At 36.7% G+C, this 23,417-nt stretch overlaps 1 protein-coding gene across 6 annotated transcripts in view; it reads right to left on the bottom strand.

Annotated features, from left to right (window-relative positions):
- CCSER2 (coiled-coil serine rich protein 2) overlaps window positions 1-23,417 on the bottom strand; it is a 154,863-nt gene that overhangs the window by 43,004 nt on the left and 88,442 nt on the right. For all 6 annotated transcript variants that reach the window (XM_060125865.1, XM_060125864.1, XM_060125868.1 and 3 more), the window contains one exon: window positions 15,628-15,823. In XM_060125865.1, the coding sequence (XP_059981848.1) occupies window positions 15,628-15,823 (196 nt within the window). The remainder of the gene's footprint in view (window positions 1-15,627; window positions 15,824-23,417) is intronic.

Raw genomic sequence — 23,417 nt, 5'->3', positions numbered from 1 at the left:
TGAATACTGAAAAAATTCTTCTAAATAAAATAAATTTATAGTACAGCCCAAGACAATTGGGAGTCATTAATGTTTAAGTTATTTCTATGTCTCAAAGGAAAAAAAAATCCTTCCAATTTTTTTTAACAGACTAGTAGTCTAGTTTCAACAGATCAAAGAAGGAAAAAGCTATTATTTCCATCAAAGCACAAGAGCTTAAAGATCATGAATATAATCTCCAATCAATAATAAAACCACCTACCCTCCAAATAACTTTGACCCTAAATAATGGTAGTACTCGCTATAAAACCTTGACTAGGATGAGAAGTGTTCAGGTCAAACATTTTGAGACATTAGGAAACATTTTGAGACAAGTTTTTTTAAGCATTAGACGGGGGAAAAGCATAAAATGTACAGAAAACATTCTCTTTTAAAAACACTGAATAACAACCATGCATGCAATTTTCATGCTTCATACTACACATACTAAGGAGCTAACAGTTATTGACCAGTGCTGGGAACTGTTCTAAGCATTTTGCATAAACATATTTAATAAATACATAGATACAAAAATAATACATAAAAACTATAAAACACCACTGCACAAAAGTAAGCAATTCATAGTTAACTGATTATCGAAGTATTCTGGCTGCTTTACTAAGTGAAGTGTCTTAGTGGGTTCTAGTTAGGATTTTTGAATTCTGAATGCAATTAACCTTAAGTTAATTGCATTCAATTAACCTTAAGTTGATTAACTCTTATGTCATTAACTCTTACAGCATTTTACTAAAGATTCCAAAAGATAGGTAAACCTTCCTCTGTCCTAAGAGGAAGATGTCCATGATCTTCCACTTTTCTTTTTGACAAAGCAGAAAGGTAAACTTTTATTCTAATATTAAACTCTTCACATATTAACTTGTTGGAAAACCGTATAACAAACTCCATCTTACCCAAGTGGTTCTTCCATGAGTTTGCAAAAACTGGGATCTTCCTATGAGTTCCAGAGCAGCTGCAATGGACATGGACACTTGAAATGACTAACCAAAAGGTTTGGCAGCACTGACCAATCTCTGCTGACAAGCAGCATCAGTGATGTCAACAAAACTGCCTTGTGTTTCAGATATGCTACAACACAATCACAAGAGGCATCCTAGGAAAGGGAGTAGAGGAAGAGGAGAGATTTTTTTCATTTTCTTTTCAAAAGTCACTTTTTAAAAAAACAAAAGTATATATGGATGAACATCACATCACAGAATGTGTGCACTGAGAATAGTTTTTTGAGTAATACTGTAATTCACCTATGGGACTTAAAATCTAATGATTCAAGCTACATTTGGAAAGATTTTAAAGATATGGAGTCACAAAGCCTGATTTTCAGTAAGTGTTTCAAAGATGAGTTGATCCTCACAGATGGTTTGGGGCAAAGACATTTTCAAAACAGAAAACTCTCCCCGGCATTCAAATTGACTAGAACGTTGTTATATATGGGTAAAGTCTGTAATATTCTAAGCAAACCTTACTTACAAATATCTTCTGTTTAAACTTTTTTTTTTAATTAAACCTAATTGTTTAATTTGTACATATCTGACTCAGGATATCCTTTTCTGTAGGTTTCTTTTGTCACTTAAAAATATTAGTTGTAGATTTCTTCTAATTTTTCTACATTAAAAAAAAAATATTTAGGGCTTCCCTGGTGGCGCAGTGGTTGAGAGTCCACCTGCCGATGCAGGGGACACGGGTTCGTGCCCCGGTCCAGGAAGATCCCACATGCCGCGGAGCGGCTGGGCCCATGAGCCATGGCCGCTGAGCCTGTGCGTCCGGAGCCTGCCACAACGGGAGAGGCCACAACAGTGAGAGGCCCGCGTACCGCAAAAAAAAAAAAAAAATTTAACTCTTCAAACCACCTGAGTTTACTATAATATAAAACAAGAAATTAAATAATTCCTTCTATACTACTGAGTTTTTCTCAACATTTATTTCAAAACCCTTCTGTGTCCAACTGATTTTAGTACATACTTCAGCACATATTTCTGGGTTTTCTATGCTCTTCCACTGCTCTAAGTTTCCATTTGTGTCAATATTATAACCTGCTCTAAAGGGTTTTTCCCTCCTTCTCTTTTTGTCTTTCTTAATGTACACAAATCTTACACTTTGGTGTTAACAATTTTGGAGTCATTTTGATTAATCCCCAGAATAAAACTGTTGTGATTTTGGCTGAAATTGTATTACATCTACCAATAGTACCAGGAAGAACTACAGGCTCCAATCACACACTCAGATTGTATCTTATCTTTGCTCTTTCAAACACATCGTTCTTCCCAGCCACCCAACACCCACTCCTCACACCCCCACCGTGGGAGATAGAGGTCTCCCATGTGCCTCTCATGGACTAGACTCCCTGGCAATGCCTCGGAGAGAAAGGCTAAGGAGTTCCCATGAAATCCGGCTTCAGGGGAATTAGCAACTCTGTTTAGGAGCTGGATGGACCCTAACAGTACAGTGTGTCCCCCAGAAGTTCTTGCATATGGCCCAGTCTATTCCTACGTGGGTTGGACCTGGAGACTGATCCCAGGGAGCCCGGATGTCAAGTCAGTGTGACACGCCAACACATCATTCTTACAGTTATTTAATACTCGTATGTTCTCCTAGACTATAATGTAGCCTTGATTACTACATTAATATCCATGGATTAAGATAATTTTTATAATATTTAGCCTCCCTATAGAATATAAGTATCGGTATTTTATCTAAATCTTTTATACAAAGTTTTGCAGGGTTCTTTATAAAACATCACAAACATCTCTCAGATTTATTGATGATTTAATGTTTTATTGATGCAGTGGTTATTTCATTATTTCCAATTTAAATCTTTGATTTATTATCCTTGAAGTCTTGAGTATAGTACTGTTTACCTGTTGGAGCAGGTTTTTTTTTTTTGGACCATGTCCCACAATAAGGAATACATTTTACATCATAACCACGTACATATATACTTGAATATGTGTGCATGCATGTGTGTGTATGTTTGCACGCATGTGTCTAAAAAAAGATGGTGGATGGATAGATGGATGGTAGACAGAGAGATACAAATATCACACTAAAAACAAGTTTCACAAAACAATATCTGTCCTTATCATGCATACGTGATGCCCCCTGATAGTTTCTATACCATTCTACTTTATTAGGAAAAAAGTCTAGTTATGATGGACAAAATTTATTTCAAAACCCACTAACCATTTGTAATGTGTAGTTTTAAGAACAATGCACTAGATATAGGAAAGGATTATGTCTTCTTTCTTTTTATCTTCATTACTACCACAATCCTTGATACTCAACAAGTGCATAATAAAGTATACTGAATGATGAAATAACAATACATGGATACTAAAGTAAATGGAATTAGCTTTTTGAGCAGCTACATAAAACTGTAAGCAATGCAAGCAATTAAAAAACTTTCACATTTTTACCTTTGTTGATGTTTCTATTGTCAGTAAAATAACAGCTAACACTTACTTATTAACTGCTTTCTATGCATCAGACACTATGCTTAGCACTTTATCTGAATTTCCTCATGCTTTCTTTGTAACAGTCCTGAGATAGGAGCTAGTATAATCTCTATTTCTTTTATGAGGAAGTCTAGGCATAGGAAATTTAAGTAATTTAATTTATCCAAGATAATTTATCCACAACAAACAAGTGGGGAAAATGGCCTAAATTCAAATTCTGATTTTTTGAATACATCTATTATTATTAACTTTCATCATTATTCTAGAGATTCGACATTACCCCAATTAACCCACAACTAAAAACAACTCAAATGTCTATCAATGGGTAAATGGATAAAAATAAAATTGTGGTGCATACATGTATAATGGAATGCTATTCAACAATAAAAAGGAATGTACTGAAACTCACAAAACACAGATGAGTATCAAAGCCATTATGGTGAGTAAAAAAATCCAGCAACAAAAAAAAGCACACATTGGATGGTCTAGAAGAAGACAAAGCTTTTAGATGAAATTCTAGAAAGGACAAAGCTTTAGTAACAGAAAGCAGAGCAATGGCTGTCTGGGCCAGGTTTGAGAGAAGACTGACTCCAAAGGGACATGACAGAACATCAGCAGCAACAGCAGCGTTCTATACCTTGATGGTGGGGCTGGGGGTTTCACAACTGTGTCTATTCATCAAAACTCCAGCTGCATACTAAAAATGGGTACACTTTACTTGAATGCAAATTCTACCTTGATAAAGTCAATAAATTTTTAAAAATTTGCTTCCTCTTCCTCCTCACTTTCCTTTATCTTCCTGAATAAGCCATCAGGTGAGACAACAAAAGATAAGTCTCCACCCAAAACGACAGCCCAGCATAGGGTTTCAGAGTCTAAGTGGGTTGAGAAACATGTCCCTGCAGGGGGTCAGCTTACCAAGGCAAGTCAGAGCTCAGAGGAGTAAAAAGGGCATCCACAGAAAGGATGGGGGAAGAAAGATTCCAGTGTCAAACCTGAATAGAATGAGGAGGGCGCATGCACACAGGGGCAGCCTGGTCTGGGCTGTCAGTCTAAGCTGAGTGGGGTGGGTGTACTCCCACAGGAGGGCCTGGAGAGGGCTACCAGAACTCAAGCAGCATGAATAGGGCACTTATGCAGGAAAAGGCCCAGTGCCAGGTGTCAGACCCAAGGAGGGCTAAGAGGGCATCCACGTGCAGGAATCAACTGACACGTGGCATCAAGCCCAAGCAGAGTGAAGAGGCATCCACAGGAGGAGGAGACTGGTGTGGGCTGTCAGAACCCATGGGGCTGACAAGGAGTCAGAGCCCAAGTAGGGTGAAGAAGGTGTACACAGGTGAGCAGCCAGGCATGGGGATTCAGAATCTTAGAGGGATGAGGAGGGCAACTGCACAGGACAGGTGGTGAGAAGCTGGTTATAATCAAGAGAATTGGTCAAAAGAGTAAGTTTATTAAGGTCATCAAAGTCAAGAGAAAACTGAGGAAGTACTACAGTTCGAAGACATCTACAGAAACATGACAGCTAAAAGCAATGTGTGATTCTAAACTGGATCTTTCTGCTTCTGCTATAAAGGACACTACCAGGACAAATGGTGAACAGGCTCTAAGGATTAAATGGTAGTAATGTGTCAATGTTGATTTCCTGATTTTGAAATGCAGAATAAAGCCACAACTAAATATCACTAGATTCCCATCACATGACAAAAATTAAGAAGTGTGATAATACGAAGTGTTGCTCAGATGTAGAACAATGGAAGAAAAAGCATCTATTACTTGAAGGAGTGAAACAGATTGAACAATTTTGGAAAATAGTTTGGTATTTGTAGGGTGGAATATTTCTATGCCCCATGATTCAGAAATTCCACTCCTAGTTAGTTACTCCAGAAGAATTTTCACACAAGTATACCAGGAAAAGTTCATATCAACATTATTTGTCATGGCAAAAAAAAAAAAAAAAAAACTGGAAAGAAACAAAATGGACATCAGGAATAAAATGGAGAAAGAAATTGTTCACAGAATTGGACAGTGCAAAAATGAAAATTAATGAAGCAGAACTAAACGTAAATATGAAAGAACCTTAAAGAAAATGCTGAATGGAAGAAGCAATTCACAGAGAAATACAGTATAATTTCATTTATATAAAGTTCTAAAAGAGGCAAAAATAATATTCATGAGGACACAAACAGAGACAGTTAAAAATTAACAGAAAAAGCAAGGGAAATACTAGATTCTGGAAAGGGAAGGCACTACAATCAGGAAGGATCACATAGGGAGCTTCCTAATGTCTCGTTTCTTAACCTGGGTGGTGAGTACAAACCTGTTTCACATTATTCATTAAGGTGTCCCCTTATGTTGTATATGCTCTTTTTATGTATATTTCATAAACTTATTTCTCCTGGAATGAAGAGAAAAGTCTGGGGATAGAGAAGCATAAGTTCCCTGACTTTTCTATAGTTCTCTGCCACCAAGTGGCAATCATTCAGCAGCTCCTCAACTCTTAGTGCACCCTCCCAGGATGCTGCTGCTGTAAATATTTCATCCACCTGCCACTGCACCCATGCATCCACTCCCCCCCATACAGAGACAGAGAGATAGAGACACAGGAACAGAGAGAAAGAGTCAGAGGCAGAGACAGGCAGACAGACAAGAGAATTATGTGAGGGACAAGTTACTGGTTTTATTCTCAACACTGGAGCTGAGAGGAAATAATAAAACAAAACATTTGTATATCATACTTGACACTTCATAAAACACTACTATATACCTCTTTATTTTTATCCCCAAAAAAGGTAGACAGGGTATGAATCATCAGGATCAAATATTTTGCAATCCCAAAGAAAAATGATGATGTCACCATCATATTCTTCCCATTACTCCACCTTAGATATTTCATTTCTCACTCCAAGGTCAGAAGAGATGCTCAATGTGATAATATAATATAATATATTATATTATATATATATATATATATATATATAAAAGCTTACAGGAAAAATAATGAAATGAGAGTGAAGAAAATGGATGAGTATAACCACTCTGGAAAACCGTTTTACAGTATCTACTAAAGCTGATTCCACTCACAGGTATATACCAAACAAAAATGCACACGTATGTTCACGAAAAGACATATACCAGAATAATGTAGCAGCTCTATTCATAATAGCCAAAAACTGCCTAAGTGCCTATCAACTGTAGAACAAATGAAATAAATTGCGGTATATTCACATCATGTAATACTCTATAGCAATAAGAACAAATGAAAAAATGAAATAATTCACAAATATAATATTGAGCAAAAGGAGCCACACACAAAAAGGAAATATAATACATTCCCTTCATTTATGTAAAGTTCAAACACAGGCAAACTCATCTATGTTTTCAGAAATCAGATAGTCACCACTAGAAATGCAGGTTAATGACTGAAAGAGGCTTCTCTTCTGGGGTCCTGGTAATGTTCTTTTTCTTGCTGGGTGCTGAGTCCATGGGTATTTTCAGTTTGTGAAAACTGACTGAGATAGACATTTATGAATTGTACCCTTCTCTATGTGCATATTATGCTTCAAGTGGTTGAAACAGGAAGTACACAATTAAAGTAAGGAAATAAGACACCACTAAAAATTTTTTTATTCTGTATGTGCCCTTGTCTTCAGATCAGGATCAAAAATTCTTATTTAAAATTCTCTAAATTAGGTAATACAATATGAGAAGTATTATACTAAAATATTTCAAAAGTCTTGGGTTTAAAATACATTCTGCATTAGTATGCAACCAGGTGACCTTGAGAAACACAATAAATCTGGGAGTCTCAGATCACTGCCATCCTCCCTATCCCACAGTTACTGAGAAAGAAAATAAAGTTCACAAAGGCGCTGTTTAAATTGTGAAGTACCCTTGAGTTGCATTAACAAAAACAAAAAATAGATCAAGACTAAACACAATTGTTTACAATTTTTAAATTTTGTGTGCACTGAGAACTTTGTTCAAGTGAACTCTTAAATACAGAGGCCTATTTAATAAACCATTGTTCTGGGTTTGGCTGAAAGGATGCAGGGCGATGGTGAGGAGAGTGCTAGAGGCTGCCTTCACACTCTCCTCTTCCTGTTGTACCCCAGGGTATCTCCTAGAATGCCACTGTGTGCAGCAGGCCTTGGAGTCCATATAGACTGGGGTAAAAACTCCGGTTTTATCAATAATTAGCTGAGTCTCAACTTTTTCAACTGTGAGATGAAACCAATATCACCCACTTTTCAAGAACTAGAGATAATATACATTACAGAACCTAGAAGAATGCCCAGTATGAAATGTATGACCACTATATAAAATTTTTACATACAACTCTGTAAGACATACAGGAAAGAGAAGACTTTTTAAAAACTTTAAGCTAAAACCTGGATGTCCTCAACAGCCGCCTAAATATTATGAGTTAAGTCACTCTCTCTGCTATTCATTTTCCACAGATCCCTTCAAGTAATATTTTTAAAATACCAATTTGGCCATGTCACTAATCCCAGCTTATTACTGCCTACAGAATAATGCCCAAGCTCCTTCTGTGGTACACAGACCCTTTACAATCTGCCCTAAGCCTATTTATCATTCCTGCCTCTTCCCTAATACTCTACATTTTAACCATATCCAATTTATAACTAATCTTTAAGTAGGACACATACTTTTTCAATAGCCTTTTATTTTTTCCAAAACAGTAAATATATATTGCAGAAAATCAGGAATTAGAAAATGTAAATTAAAAAAAAGAGATCACATTCTCACCACCCAGGTATCATCACTTACCGCCTTAGTGCATATCCTTCTGGAGATATAAGTATACAGATATACAGAGATAAAGATATATGATCATAATGCACATACTGTTTTATAACCTGCTTTTCTTCAGTCAACAATCTTTCCATTTCAGTAAAATCCCACCTCATCTAATACATAGGCCATAGTCAAATTTCTCCAACTGACCCAAAATGTCCTCCATAGTTATCTGTCCAACCAGTATCCAATTCATAATTTCACATTGCATCTAGCTGTCTCTTAAATTCCTTTTAAGGTAGCACTGTCACCTCCCTGTACTAAATTTTTAGGACACTAATAAGCTGAAGTGACGTCACTAGCTTTCCTACAGAATTTCCAACCATTTGAATTTCTTTGGTTCCTTCCTTCTTTAATCTTCTATCATTTGTTTCTCCTATAAAAAGGAAGCTGTAAATAATGACTTGAGGAATTAAAATTAAATATTTTTGCCTAGAATATATTAAACATAATGCTGTGTATCACATAAGAAGATACACACTATCTGGTTAACGCAACTCAGTAGTGATGGGAAAACTAATCACTGGATTGGGGTGATGGCAATTTGATCTCTCCAATGAACACTTATGTGTTTTTCTCTTGCAACCATAAAGTAAGTTATACAACGTTACTTTGGCACTATATGAATTGTCTGGGAAAGCATCACTCTTTCACCTAATGCTTGTAACAATAATAATCTCCGCATAAATTTCATTTACGGAATTTCATTAGGGTTTGTAAAATGATGTTTCTCTAATTGTATCACACGTTCTACATTCATTTGCTGGCACTCTTCAGCAGAGATGAATTATCTTTCATGAAGGATCTCTTTAGTTACTGAAATATATATCCTACTATAAATGTAGCGTAAGTGCTTAATGATTTCCCATTAATAAACTTTTTTAGAGTAAGAAGTTGTATTAATAGTCACCTCAAAGTGTACCAAGTGAGCCCTGATTTTTCTGGTTTTCTCCTTGTTGAGTATCTTAGTACTTGTGGGTTTTCCCTCAGTCAATGCAGCTACTAAGAACTTATGCCTTTGCACGTGCCAACTCCACTGATCTCCCCAGAATTCTTCACCTGATACACTCAATTTTCAGGAAGCAAAATATCAATGTCTCTAAAATGGCATACAGTGAATCTCTTCATCTCCATTCCCAGGGCATTTTCTCTATTGCATACTACATAAATATACCTCTGATAAAACATTTGGTTGCACATCTTTTTCATTCCCTTCATGTCTCTTTTACAGGCAAGGACAGTATCTTACACCAGTGTTATTCACAGTTTGATTTGCAGAACAGTTCTGGTCCACAAACTGTTTCCTGTCTATGACACAGTAAAAAGCTTGGACCAGAATATAAATCAAGTAGTCAGTAAACATACTGTTTAATTTGGCTCAATTTTTTTCCCTGGTAGCAAGAATTTGTGGAAGAAGGATGAAATGTCTATTCTGGCAAGAGCTACTTTAACTCTAGTGGACCAGGAACAGAAACTTCATGTACAAGTTACTTTGAATAGCACTGCTAATCATCAATTTACCGTTACTACCAGAAACACAAAAGGAATATAAACAACTGCTGGTAGAGAAAGAAGGCAGTGTAGCAGGAGTGGGGACCATGGGCATGTCAAGATATCCCTTCTAAGGTAAAGTATAAGCTGTTGAATCTGGATCTTCTTACAACCAAAAAAAAGATGTACAATGTCTAGTGGACCTCTTTGGATTTTGAATACAATATATTCTTCATTTGGATGTGTTATTTCAGCTCATTTACCAACTGACTGGAATAGCTGCTAGTTTTGAGTAGGGCCCAGAAGACTCTGCAACAGGTCCAGGCTGCTGTGCAAGCTGCTCTGCCACTTGTGTCACATGATCCAGCCGATCCCCTGGTATTGAAGTGACAGTGGCAGATATGGATGCTGTTTGGAGACTTTAGCAGGCCTCCACTGGTGACTCTCACTGTAGGCCCTTAGGATTGTGGAGCAAAATCCATCCATCCTCTGCAAATAACTACTCTCCTTTTGAGAAACAGCTCTTGTTCTGCTACTGGATCTCAACAGTGACTAAATGTTTAACCTTGAGCCACCAAGTTACCATGCTACCTGAGCTGCCCATCATGAACTAGTATCATCTGACACACAAAGCCATGAAGTTGTGTGTGTACAGCAATATTCCATCATCAAATGGAAGTGGTATATATGTGATCAGTCCCAAGCAGACCCGGATGATACAAGTAAGTTACATGAAAAAGTGGCCCAAACGCCCATGATCCCTACTCCTGCTACAGCCTTTCTCTCTCAGCCTGTACTATGGCCTCATGGGGAATTCCCTATAACCAGTTGATAGAGGAAGAGAAGACTCAGGTCTGGTTTACAGACAGTTCTGTACAACATGCAGACAACAGCTGAAAGTGGACAGCTACAACACTACAGTCCCTTTCTGGGACATCCCAGAAAGACAGTGGTAAAGGAAAATCCTCCCAGTGGGCAACTTCAAGCAGTGAATCTAGTTGTTCACTTTGCTTAGAAGGAAAAATGGTACAGTTATATACCAATTCATGGGCTGCAACCAATGGTTTGACAGGTCAGGAGTTGGAAGGAATATGAGTGAAAAATTGGTGACAAGGAAATCTGGGGAAGATATATATGTGGATAGACATCTCCGAATAGGCAAAAAATATGAAGGTATTTGTGTCTCATGTAAATGCTCACCAAAGGGTGACCTCAGTAGAGGAGGATTTTAATAATCAAGTGGATAGGATGACCCATTCTGTGGATACCAGTCAGCCTCTTTCCCAGCCACCCCTATTATCATCCAACAGTCTCATGAACAAAACAGCCACAGTGACAGGGATGGAGATTATGCATGGACTCAGCAACATGGCCCACCTGGCTACAGTCACTGCTTAGTGCCTTACCTGCCAGCAGCAGAGATCACCACTGAGCCCCTGATATGGCACCATCCCCTGGATGATCGGCCAGCTATCTGGTAGCAGGTTGATTACACTGGACCACTTCCATTATGGAAGCAGTGTTTTGTCCTTATTGTCCTTACTCTGGATATGATTCACTTCCCACACTCGCAATGCTTCTGCTAAAACTACCATCAATGTGGACTTAAAGAATGCCTCCCGAATGTGGGTGGGCCTTATCCAATCTGCTGAGGGACTGAGTAGAAGAAAAGGTGGAGTGAGGGAGAATTCACATTCTCTCCATCTGACTGTCTTTGAGCTGGGACACTGGCTTTTGGATTCTGAACTTACACCATTGACTCTCCTGGTTCTTAGGTCTTCAGAATCAGTCTAGAACTTTATCATCAGTCTCCTGGGTTTCCAGCCTAACAACTACAGATCTTGGGATTTCTCAACCTCTATAATTATGTGGGCCAAATCCTTATAATAAACCTCTTCATATATTACATGTGTGTGTGCATGTAGATAGATAAATACACACACACACACACACACACACACTATTGGTTCTTTTTTCTCTGGAGAACCCAGACTAACACAAAAGCAATTCCTTCAGACTGGTAATAGATACTAAAGGGAACTCTACAAAATGCAAAGGTGACTTCTACCTCTACTCCAAGCAAAAAAAAAAAAAATCAGAGGTTTCTTCTCTGTAGAAACTGTAGCAAAACCTAAGAAGGAAAAATCCTCCACTTAGGAAGTACTGAGGGTCCACTGACATCCATCCATCACTGTAAAATGAAGCCAGCCAGTTGACAAGCCCAGCCCATGTATAAAGAGTCCTGAACCAACTTTTTCCCCCTCACTCTTAAATATTAATAAACAACAAAGAATCATTAGACATCTAAAGAAATATTCCAAAAGAGAAACTAAAATAAACACAAAGAACAAAATGACCATTTAGAAAGAGATAATAATGTAGGGAACCTGAGAAATCTTAACAAAAAAGAACAGAAACAGACTACTTAATATAGTTTACTGACAAAATAAGAACTGAGATATGAATAAGGAAAGATATACAATAAAGAGTTCTTGGAAACTGGAAATACAATTGTCAAGATAATTCAACAGAAACAGGGAGCTGGAATATGAAGTTGAGGAAATATACCAGAAACATAATCAAACTCAAAGAAAAGGAAAATATGCAAGAAAAAAGACTGAAAATTTGTAAGTTCTAGTTTTGACTACCAAGAATTCCAGAAAGAAACAGAAAACAGGGTAAAGAAAATAATCATAGAAATGACTTAAGAAAATTTCACACTACATGAATCTTCAAAAGCTCACTAATTACCCATACATTAAGTGGAAAACAAACAAAAAAATCCCAGGATATCACTGTGAAACTGCAGAATGCCATAAATAAAAGACTAAAAATCTCCCAGAAAGATTAAAAACAGACAAAACAAAATGTAAAATGGATTAGAATGTAGTAGACTTTTCTCAGTGGCTAAACTGGATCTTAGAAAAGCAATGCCTTCAAATTTCTAAGGAAAAACTCACTTCTATCCCAGCCAAACTACTCCATCCCTGCCAAACTATTAGTATCAATTAAATGTGAGAGTAGATAAAAAGATTTTCAGTGACACATTAATTTAAAAAAATTTCCCACCCATTTGCCCTCTCTTAGGAAGTAAATTAAGGATATACTCTAGCTAAATAAGGGAGTAAACTAAGAAAAAAGAAGATATGTTATCCAGGAAATAACGGTTGAAATCCCAGAATATGACAAAAGAAGTCCCTGTATGATAGTTCTAAAGAAGCTTCAGATAGTAACCTGTTCAGATTAGAAAAGGCTGACTGAAGTGGGGAGAGGGACAGAAATACTGTTTTTTCATTAAGCCTCTCTATACTATGTGATTTTTTTAAAGCCATGTATATGTATTACACTGAAGTTTTTAAAATTTAGTAACATTAAATTTTAATGTTACTAAATTAAAATTTAGTAACATTAAGAGGCAATTGGACTTTCCTGGTGGCGCAGTGGTTGAGAATCCGCCTGCCAATGCAGGGGACACGGGTTCAAGTCCTGGCCCAGGAAGATCCCACATGCCGCGGAGCAACTAAGCCCATGTGCCACAGCTACTGAGCCTGCGCTATGGAGCCCGTGAGCCACAACTACTGAAGCCCATGCGCCTAGAGCCTGTGCCCCACACCAAAGAGAAGCCACTGCAATGAGAAGCCCACACACCGCCATGAGGAGTAGCCCCCGCTCGCCACAACTAGAGGAAGCCCATGCACAGCAACAAAGACCCAATGTAGCCAAAAAATAAAAGAGGCAATTATACAAAATATTGGACTAATTCAGCTTTTAACTTCTATTAGCATTTTGGGAAACTTTAAAGATGTCTTAAAAAGACAATTTTCTTCTCATAATTTGTTTTCACTGCGTGAACAAAGGATAAAGTCAATCTGATCAATGTGTACTATCTAAAATTTCAGAGGCCATAATGACAGAAAAGAGCCATTAAGATATTCACAGTTTTTCATAAAGTGTCTCAAAGAACAGTCTTCTATTTTTATGGTACCTATGGTTGGTTACCAATTCACCTATTCTTTCCTGAATTATGCTACTTTACTCATTATTAGAGGTGGCCTGGTCTTAATTACATGATATTCAATCATGCTTCATGTTTCAGGGCAATACACCCAGACACAAAAGAGGCTATGTGGTAAAGCTAGTACAATGACTAACTCCAAGTAGATATTGAACATATTTTAGCTATTTACCACCTTTTCTACCTTCTCTTTCCTTTGTCTCTGAAGCTCCTGACAGAAAATCTTCTCCCAGAACCAGCAAGAAGAGAAATACTACGAAGAGAATCTATATCCTAGTTACAGTTAAACTAAGTTGTAAGCTTTATGTCTGGATGTTTCAATCACTGAATCTCTTTCTGCCTCGACAGGAGTACAAGAACCTCAGATCCGAAAAGGATCCTCCACTTTCTTGCTCCCGGCCTTAGCACAGAAAAGTGTCTTTTCAAAAGGTAGTTAAATATCTACCTTTTTGAATGGAGAAGAATAGGGACTTCCCTGGTGGCACAGTGGTTAAAAATCCGCCTGTTGGCGCAGGGGACACGGTTTGATCCCTGATCCAGGAGGATCCCACATACTGTGGAGCAAGTAAGCCCATGCACCACAACTACTGAGCCTGCACTCTAGAGCCTGTAAGCCACAACTGCTGAAGCCCGCACGCCTATAGTCCATGCTGCGCAACAAGAGAAGCCACCGCAATGAGGCCCACACACCGCAACGAAGAGTAACCCCGCTCACTGCAACTAAAGAAAGCCCGCAAAGACCCAACACAGCCAAAAATATAAATAAATAACTTTTTTTAAAAAAAAGAATGGAGCAAAAAATAAAGAAAGAAATAAAGAATGGAGAATAGTCCAGAGAATCCGCAATCGAGTAATATAAAACAATTTACATGACTAACAGGATATTCACACTAATTGTAGTTACTAACAGAGGAGCCACAGTTCACTTCAAATAGCCGTTACTGAGTATCTATCTTGATGGCTGCTAGATGGTTTTGATAGCCGCCAGATGGTTTTGATGGCCACCGGAAATTCTAAGACTTGGTCCCTGATCATAAGAAGTTAGAATATACAATCCTGAGGAAGGTAACTCAGAATGTAAACTGAGAAGAAAATCCAGACTGTTCTTTCTCAACGATAATTTTAAGTTAAACCTGCCCAGTCTACAAAATACAAATATAGATTTAAAACTAAACAAAATATATTCCCAATTTAAAATTAGTATTTTATTCCTTAGCTTTCTGCTTTGCATTGGACTTTGTCTGTATGTGCTCTGTTCAAATAAAGTAAGTGCTATTGAATCAGAAGTCAGATTCTACCATCAGCTCACCATGTGTCTTTGGACAACCATATCATCTAGCTTTTCTCCAAAAAAAAATGAAAAGACTGGGGATGATTAAACTTGAAGGTTTCAAATAAAAGTGAAATTATATGATTATGTAAATTGCTATTCCTTATTTCTCACTTAGCTGAAATTATAGTAGCAGCCACTGAGGACTGAACACCTACTATGTTTCAGGTATTAAATCACTCAATTTACAACTACTAACTCTAACTCTCTCAACAAACTTACAATGTAGGTACTATAAAAACGAGGAAACAAGCAGAGAGTTTACCAAATATCACATAGCTCATAAATGCTGGGGACTGTATTGAGACCACCATGCAAAATCACACATTTTTTTCCTCTCAGAGAAGTTCCTATTATGTACTATTTAAACCATTATTTCTCCACAAATCTAAGCAGACATTAGAAATTCAAATATACTTTAAAAAAAAAGTAAAGTCAATCCATTTTGCAATTCAAAATATCAGAGCTGAAAATGTTCACTACATACTAACCTGATGCAGCAGCCGTTTCAGTTTGAGTAACTGAGTTTTTACAGCGGTGCAATCCTGAACCATGTGCCGGAGGGTCATCTCATCCAGTATCACTGTATTTTCTGGTACATCTACAAACATCTTCTGAGCCTGGAAAAAGGGGGTCCCTCCATAGCTTTCAAAATGGCCCAAAGGAGATTCTCTATAGGGAGAGCCTCTGGAAGGGCAGGGGAAGAAGTTGGAGGGAAAAGATATACAATATAATTTCAGAAAGAAATAAAGGTTATAAAATTATTACAGTGATTATTATAAATCATTTATCATTATCACAAAACCTCTGACTTTTACTCACTTCAGATACTGAATTTGTTTCCACTGAAAAGTTCAATCAATCCTAGTTGTCATTAACACAATTATCATCTGCACTCCCTCCTCTTGTGTATTTTACACATTGGTTAAGTAAATCTTATTCCTTAGGAACTAGAGTAGAAACAAAAACCTCTGAGGAAAGGCCTTGCCTGGAAAAAATTATACTTATTTTACTTTTCTGCACTGGTAGTCTGATCTTTAGCTTCTAATTTTAATTACCCTCTTAAACTTCACATCTTTTTTAGCTGCATCACTATTCTACCCTCATTAATTCCCAGTTTGGACACACCCCTGGACTCCTATGTCCTCAAAGTGCCAGCAGACAGTTAAGACAGATACACTGTTATTCTTTTGTTTTTACATTGTTGATAAACCATCTTTTCCAATAAAGATTAAACAAGGTTTTACAAAAGTCTTATACATACCACATATTTCCTAATCTTAAACTGCCTTAAAAAAAATTCTACTCTAAAAAAATTTAAGCTTCCCTTTAGTTTCATGCAATAACATACATACTGAATAAGAGGGAAAAAAAACAACACAACTAGGGATAATGTGTTTCACGGACGTGAAAAACACAATGTTTTAATCGGAAGTCATAGCTATAGCAATTTAAAAATTACTGCATTCACATTACACATAATTCCAGGTAGTTTTTAAGACAATAACTTGTTATATGTGTGAAATCTCAACATTTAAAGTAATACATTGAAAAAGTATTCTCTCCAATATAAAGGCTACATTAACATATTAGGATTAAAGTTAAATTCATGGATGCATTAAATTTCAAAAGTAGAAATACAGGTTCTATTAAATTTTCTAGCTTTTAACAAATATTCCCAAATCTCTAAATTCTCAAATATTCAATATGAGCTTGGTTTTCGTAAGATTATTTTTCTCTGAAGCTACTTCTCATACTTGATTTCAGGCCTGATTTTTCTTTTAACCAAAGAAGAGATTTTTAAGAACCTTTAAATTGCTGATCCATAGATAAGAATTTCTTTACTTTAATTGTTTTATTTTTACAGATTCAAAATATAGTTGAATTATTGAATTTCAAGTACTGATCAATTATTAGTAAGAATTTATCATCCATAACTGAATAGAGAAGCTATACACAAAGTGATGAAAAAATTTTTAAATAGTAAGACAAAAAGATAGAACCACCTAACGAATAGTAGAGACAAGAGTTATGGTTTTGGAGAAAAAGCTGACATACTTTGGGAAATTTTCTTGGGTAGGAAAGAAGCTGGGATGAACTATAAAGGTGAGGTTTGAGTTGGACTGAAATGAAAGGTAAAGTTTTCTAGAAAAAGAAAATGAAAATAAATGGCACAAAAGTGCATGTTTTTCAGGGACAAGGAGACTCTTATACATGGCTTATGAGACTACAGACAGCCTGAATACAATTTATTCTTCAACTTCATCCCTCAATATACCTGCCTCCCTCAGACTGACTTCTTAATCCATAGCCAGTTTCCTGAGACTGCCAAAGCACACGACAATCGCCCTCATCTCCAAACCCATGTCCTCAACCTCTCTGTATTCTTGGCCAATCTACCCATTCTGCCTTCCACTGCACACTTGATCTGGAGAATGAAAACTCCTCTTCAATTTAAATTAGTTAGCTCTTCCTCAGGGAAAGCTTCCTTAATCCCCTGAAACAGCACTTGGTACTTCCACAGGTGTCCTTATAGAGCCCTCTGCTGGACTCCATCACAGTACTTGCCACAATACATTGCATTCATTTGCAATCCATGCCGAATGACAAACTCCATGAAGACACAGACTGTGTCTTCTTTTTTCTGTCAGAAACGACTTTTTGTTTGTTTATTTTTGTTGTTGTTTTTATTGAATGAGTAACAAGTATGAATTTTAACCACTAGGTTGGTTTTTCTTTTTAAGCTTCCATCTCTGAGATTCTAAAATTCTTTAGCTGTGACATGAAAAAGCACTACTTTAAAATTATAATCTGTAAGCAGTCATGTTAAAAAAGTTCCAGATAATAATCAAATTAAAATTACTTTTTATTTTACCAGGTAAGTAAGAGAAAAAGCAGAGAGGAAAGAGACTGAAGAAAACTGGTCTGTAGTCTACAGCATGAGAATCAGGAATACAATAATGGCTTATATTAGGTTTAGGCATAAATATGAACCACATGCAAGGGACTATCGAATTAAAAACATTTCAAAGGAAGTGTCAACAGGCCTTGGTCACTAACTGAATATGGGGACAAAGAACTGGCATCTAGAAAAGCCACAATAGTATAAAAGAGCTCTGGCCTAGGATTGAAGTTTGTATCTTGGCTGACAGTAGCTATTAAAAATACTTAATATCGGGCTTCCCTGGTGGCGCAGTGGTTGAGAGTCCGCCTGCCGATGCAGGGGACGCGGGTTCCTGCCCTGGTCCAGGAGGATCCCACATGCCGCGGAGAGGCTGGGCCCATGAGACATGGCCGCTGAGCCTGCGGGTCTGGAGCCTGTGCTCCGCAACGGGAGAGGCCGCAGCGGTGAGAGGCCCGCGTACCGCAAAAACAAAAACAAAAACAACAACAACAACAAAAACTTAATATCTTCGGGCCATAGGTTCTTTAGTTCTCAGTGTTGTCCAGTGCCTACCAAATAAAGTTCATATGCCTTAGGCTGCATTTCAAATACCTCCACCATGAGACCCAAAACTAAACTTACATCTTCTCCTAGTCCTGATGCCCCTTAACCAGATAAAACTGTTTTATGACGCTTAACTTCTTTCACAGCATAAGTGAAAGAAATCTGCATAAATATCACCTCTAACTTGATGATAACTTGAAAACAGGGACTTATTCATTTTTATATTATTCAATTAATGCACAGATTATCTGAGCTCAAATCTCAGCTCTGTCACTCACTAGCTATATAACACACAGGGCAAGTCACTTTATCTATGCTTCATTTTCCTGAGCTGTAAAATGGGGATAACAGTATTTATCTCATTAGGTTGGTATAAGGATTAAATGAGGTAATAATATATGTTAGAATGCTTGGAATGGTGCTTGACTTACAAATAATTGTTAAATAAAAACCAATTACTATGTATTATTATTATCAATAATTTCTAACTTCTCTATATTGAAATTTTTTTCTAACATAAATGTCAAAAGAATACTATAATGCCATATACCCCTCGCCTAGATTCAACAATTGATAAATATTGACACAATGCTTTATATCTATGTGTATATTTGTTGCTAAACCATATGACAATAAGCTGGAAATAACATAATATCACAATGAGGGCCATTTTAAGGTTGCTGGAAAAAATGAATATAATTGAGAAGGCTCAGAGGCAGAAGAAGACAAAAATGAAACAGAAAGCAAATACATAACGAAGTTATTTTCAGAAAGTAAAAGGACACTGTTAAAACAGGAGAAGAAACAAAATAAGATAATGAAAGATAATGAAGATTTTGAAATTTCACATTCTGAGATGATGCAGTTCACATAGGAAAACCTGAATCTGTGAAACAGAATGAGAGGTAAAAACATGAGACAAAAGAGGAATTACTGGATGGAGGTTCCTTAAAAAACTAAAAATAGAACTACCATATGACCCAGAAATCCCACTACTGGGCATATACCCTGAGAAAACCATAATTCAAAAAGAGTCATGTACCACAATGTTCACTGCAGCACTATTTACAATAGCCAGGACAGGGAAGCAACCTAAGTGTCCATCGACAGATGAATAGATAAAGATGTGGCACATATATACAATGGAATATTACTCAGCCATAAAAAGAAATGAAATTTGAGTTATTTGTAGTGAGGTGGATGGACCTAGAGTCTGTCATACAGAGTGAAGTAAGTCAGAAAGAGAAAAACAAATAGCGTATGCTAACACATATATATGGAATCTTAAAAAAAAAAAAAGGTTCTGAAGAACCTGGGGGCAGGACAGGAATAAAGATGCAGCCATAGAGAATGGACTTGAGGACACGGGGAGGGGGAAGGGTAAGCTGGGACAAAGTGAGAGAGTGGCATGGACTTACATATTCTACCAAATATAAAACAGATAGCTAGTGGGAAGCAGCCGCATAGCACAGGGAGATCAGCTCAGTGCTTTGTGACCACCTAGAGGAGTGGGATAGGGAGGGTGGGAGGGAGACACAAGAGGGAGGGGATATGGGGATATATGTATATGTATAGCTGATTCACTCTGTTATAAAGCAGAAACAAACACACCACTGTAAAGCAATTATACTCCAATAAAGATGTTAAAAAAAAAAAGGAATTACTGGAAAAATACCTCATGTTAGGTTAACAGTCATAAATTTATACTTTTGTACAAATTTTAACAATCATGGACTTCTAGTAGGGAAATTAGATCATGAAAGCAACAAAAGACTCCAAGCTGCTTTGGGCAAAACACTGGAAGGCTGGCAGTGTGTTTGCAAAGGCAGAACCTATGTGGCCAATCATAGGCCAAGACGGCTAGTGGATATGAAGAATTGAACCAATACAGGTATGGATGAAGGCAAACATTATTTCAGTGGTTACAGAGCATAAGAATGAAATGCCCACTATCATTAACATTATTTAACATTGTTCTATTAAGTACAGCCAATAAAATCAACAAGAAAAACAACACGATCAGAATAACTACAAAAAGGAATTTTTAAGAAATAACCTTTTTTAAAACCAATTCAAACTTAATCCATATGCAGTAGCAGCACCTGATATTCAACCCACACACCTAATAATCACATTGCTACATAATCACTTATTGCAGTTTTAAAGTAATCTCCCCAAATTATATGGCTCTATCCATATATTTATATTCTTCACCACTACTATCAGAGCTTCTTGATTACTAAGATGTGTGATTTTTGTGCAAATCTTAAGATTTGTGATTCATAGGTTAGACTGGTGAATGGAGATTGTGTGTGTGTGTGTGTGTGTGTGTGTGTGTGTGTAACGAGAGAGAGAGAGAGAGACAGAGAGAGATTGAGATTTTTCTTCCTTATTTATTTCCTAATCTGAGTCACAGTTTGACTTCACAAAACCTTTGTTTCTTTTCTCACCATTAATAAAAATTGTATATTAAAAGTTAAACATATGTATTTTTACCTTCTTGGTTACATTTTTTTAATGCTAGATTCAACATAATCTCAATTAAAATCCCAGCAAGTTATTTTGTGGGTAGCAACAAAATGATTCTAAAGTTTATATGAAAAGGCAAAAGACCCAGAATAACCAATACAACACTGAAGAAGAAAGTCAGAATACTGACACTATCTGAATTACAGATTTACTCTATCAAGTGACAGTAATCAAGACTGTGGTACAAAAAAACAGATCAGTGGAACAGAATAGAGGGTCCAAAATACACCCATACATATGTATGGTAAAGGAGCAATGGCAATTCAAAGGAGAGAGGACAGACTTTTCCATAAATAGTACTAAAACAATTAGACATTCACACCTTCCACAAAAATTAACTAAACATGGATCAAAGACCTAAATGTAAAACATAAAACTACAAAATAACAACAAATAAAATCCAGGTGACCTTGGCAATAAGTTTTTAGATATGACACAAAAAGTACAATACATGAAAGTAAAGATTGACTAGCTGTACTGCATAAAATTAAAAACATCTGCTCTGTGAAAAACATCATTAGGAGAATGAAAAGGCAAACCACAGGCTGGAGAAAATATTTGTAAAATATGTATCTGATAAAGGACTGGTATCTAAAATATATAAAGAACTCTTAAAATTCAATAAGAAAACAGATAACCCAATTTAAAAATAAGCAAAAGATCTAAACAGACATGTCACTAAGAAGATACACAGATGGCAAATAAGTATAAGAAAAAATGCTCAACATCATATGATTAGAGAATTGCAAATTAAAACAACAATGAGATGTCACTACACACCTATTAGAACAGTTAAAATCCACAACACAACACCAAATACTGACAAGGATGTGTATCAACAGGAGCTCTCACTCATTGCTGGAGGAAATGCAAAATGTACAGCCACGGCAGTTTCTTACCAAACTAAACATACCCTTACTATATGACCCTGCAATCGTGCTTCTTGGTATTTACCAAAATGAGTTGAAAACTTACCCACATAAATGTTTAGAGAAGTTTTATTCATAATTGCTATATCTGGAAGTAATCAAGAAGTCCTTCAGTAGGTGAATGGATAAACAAACTGTAGTTCATCCATACAATGGACTTTTATTTAGTAAAAAGAAATCACTGTTCTTTAGTGATATAAAGCCACGGAAAGACACAGAGGAACCTTAAACACGTATTGCTAAAAACAGCCAATCTGAAAAGGCTACATTCTGTTTCCAACTATATGGCATTCTGTTTAAAAGGCAAAGCTATGGAGACAGTAAAAAGATCAGTGTTTGTCAGGAGTGTTGCCAGGGGGTAGGGATAGGGAGGAGAAGAAAGGGATGAATAGATGGAGGATGTGGGGTTTCAAGGGCAGTAGAATTATTCTGTATGATACAGTAATGGTAGATATACATCATTATGCATTTGTCAAAGTCCATAGAATGTACACACAACTTATTGGTTCAAGGCATTTAAAATGAAACCTAATATAAACTATGAATTTTAGTTAATAATAATGTATCAACATTGACTCGTTAACTGTAACAAATATTCCACACTAATGCAAGATGTTAGTAATAGAGAAACTGTGCATAAGTGGTGAAGGAATATATGAGAACTCCCTGTACTTTCTGCTCAAAATTTCTGTAAACCTAAAACTGCTCTAAAAAATAAGGCAATTTAAAAAAAATCCATGACAAAAGGAAAAGAAGGAAGTACTTACAGAATGGCAGAATAAAAGATCTCAAAAATCCACTCCTCCATAAAAGCTCTGAGAATACTGGCAAATTTGTCAAAACTTTTTCAGAGCTCTGGAATCGCTTGCAACAACTGAAGAGCACTTACTGAAAAAAACCACCTGAATCTCATGAGAAGAACAAACTCTGTGACATTTTAATTTATTCTATTTCCCTGCCTATCTTCCTAGCTCTGTGTTGGCTTGAAAAACAAAAGCTTTACAAGTACAATAGCTGTGAAATTCAGCAATCTCTAGGGGCTGGGATGGGAGGTAAACTGGGATTGGAACTCTCCAAAAAGCACCATTTCTAGAGAATTGTTACTATTTGACCTAAATGGCACCTCCCTAGAAAAGGCCCATTCTCAGCAGTTGTTTTATTTGGCCTCATTCAGAGCTCCCTCAGGGGGAACAGCCTTATCTCTAGTACATTTGTTTTAAAAAAACAAACAAAAAAAAATCAGTGGCAATTGTTTAAAACTTCAGTTGCCTAAGATGGCAATACCACTTGGAACAAACAAGAAGGTGACCAAAAAACTTAAAAGGAAAACCTGAGGAATGAGATGTACACAGAAGTCTTTGGAAAGCTCCAACAT

The sequence above is a fragment of the Lagenorhynchus albirostris genome, chromosome 16 (assembly GCF_949774975.1).
Source record: "Lagenorhynchus albirostris chromosome 16, mLagAlb1.1, whole genome shotgun sequence".
NCBI classification, from domain to species: Eukaryota; Metazoa; Chordata; class Mammalia; order Artiodactyla; family Delphinidae; genus Lagenorhynchus; species Lagenorhynchus albirostris.
This window is presented reverse-complemented; position numbering and strand designations above follow the sequence as displayed.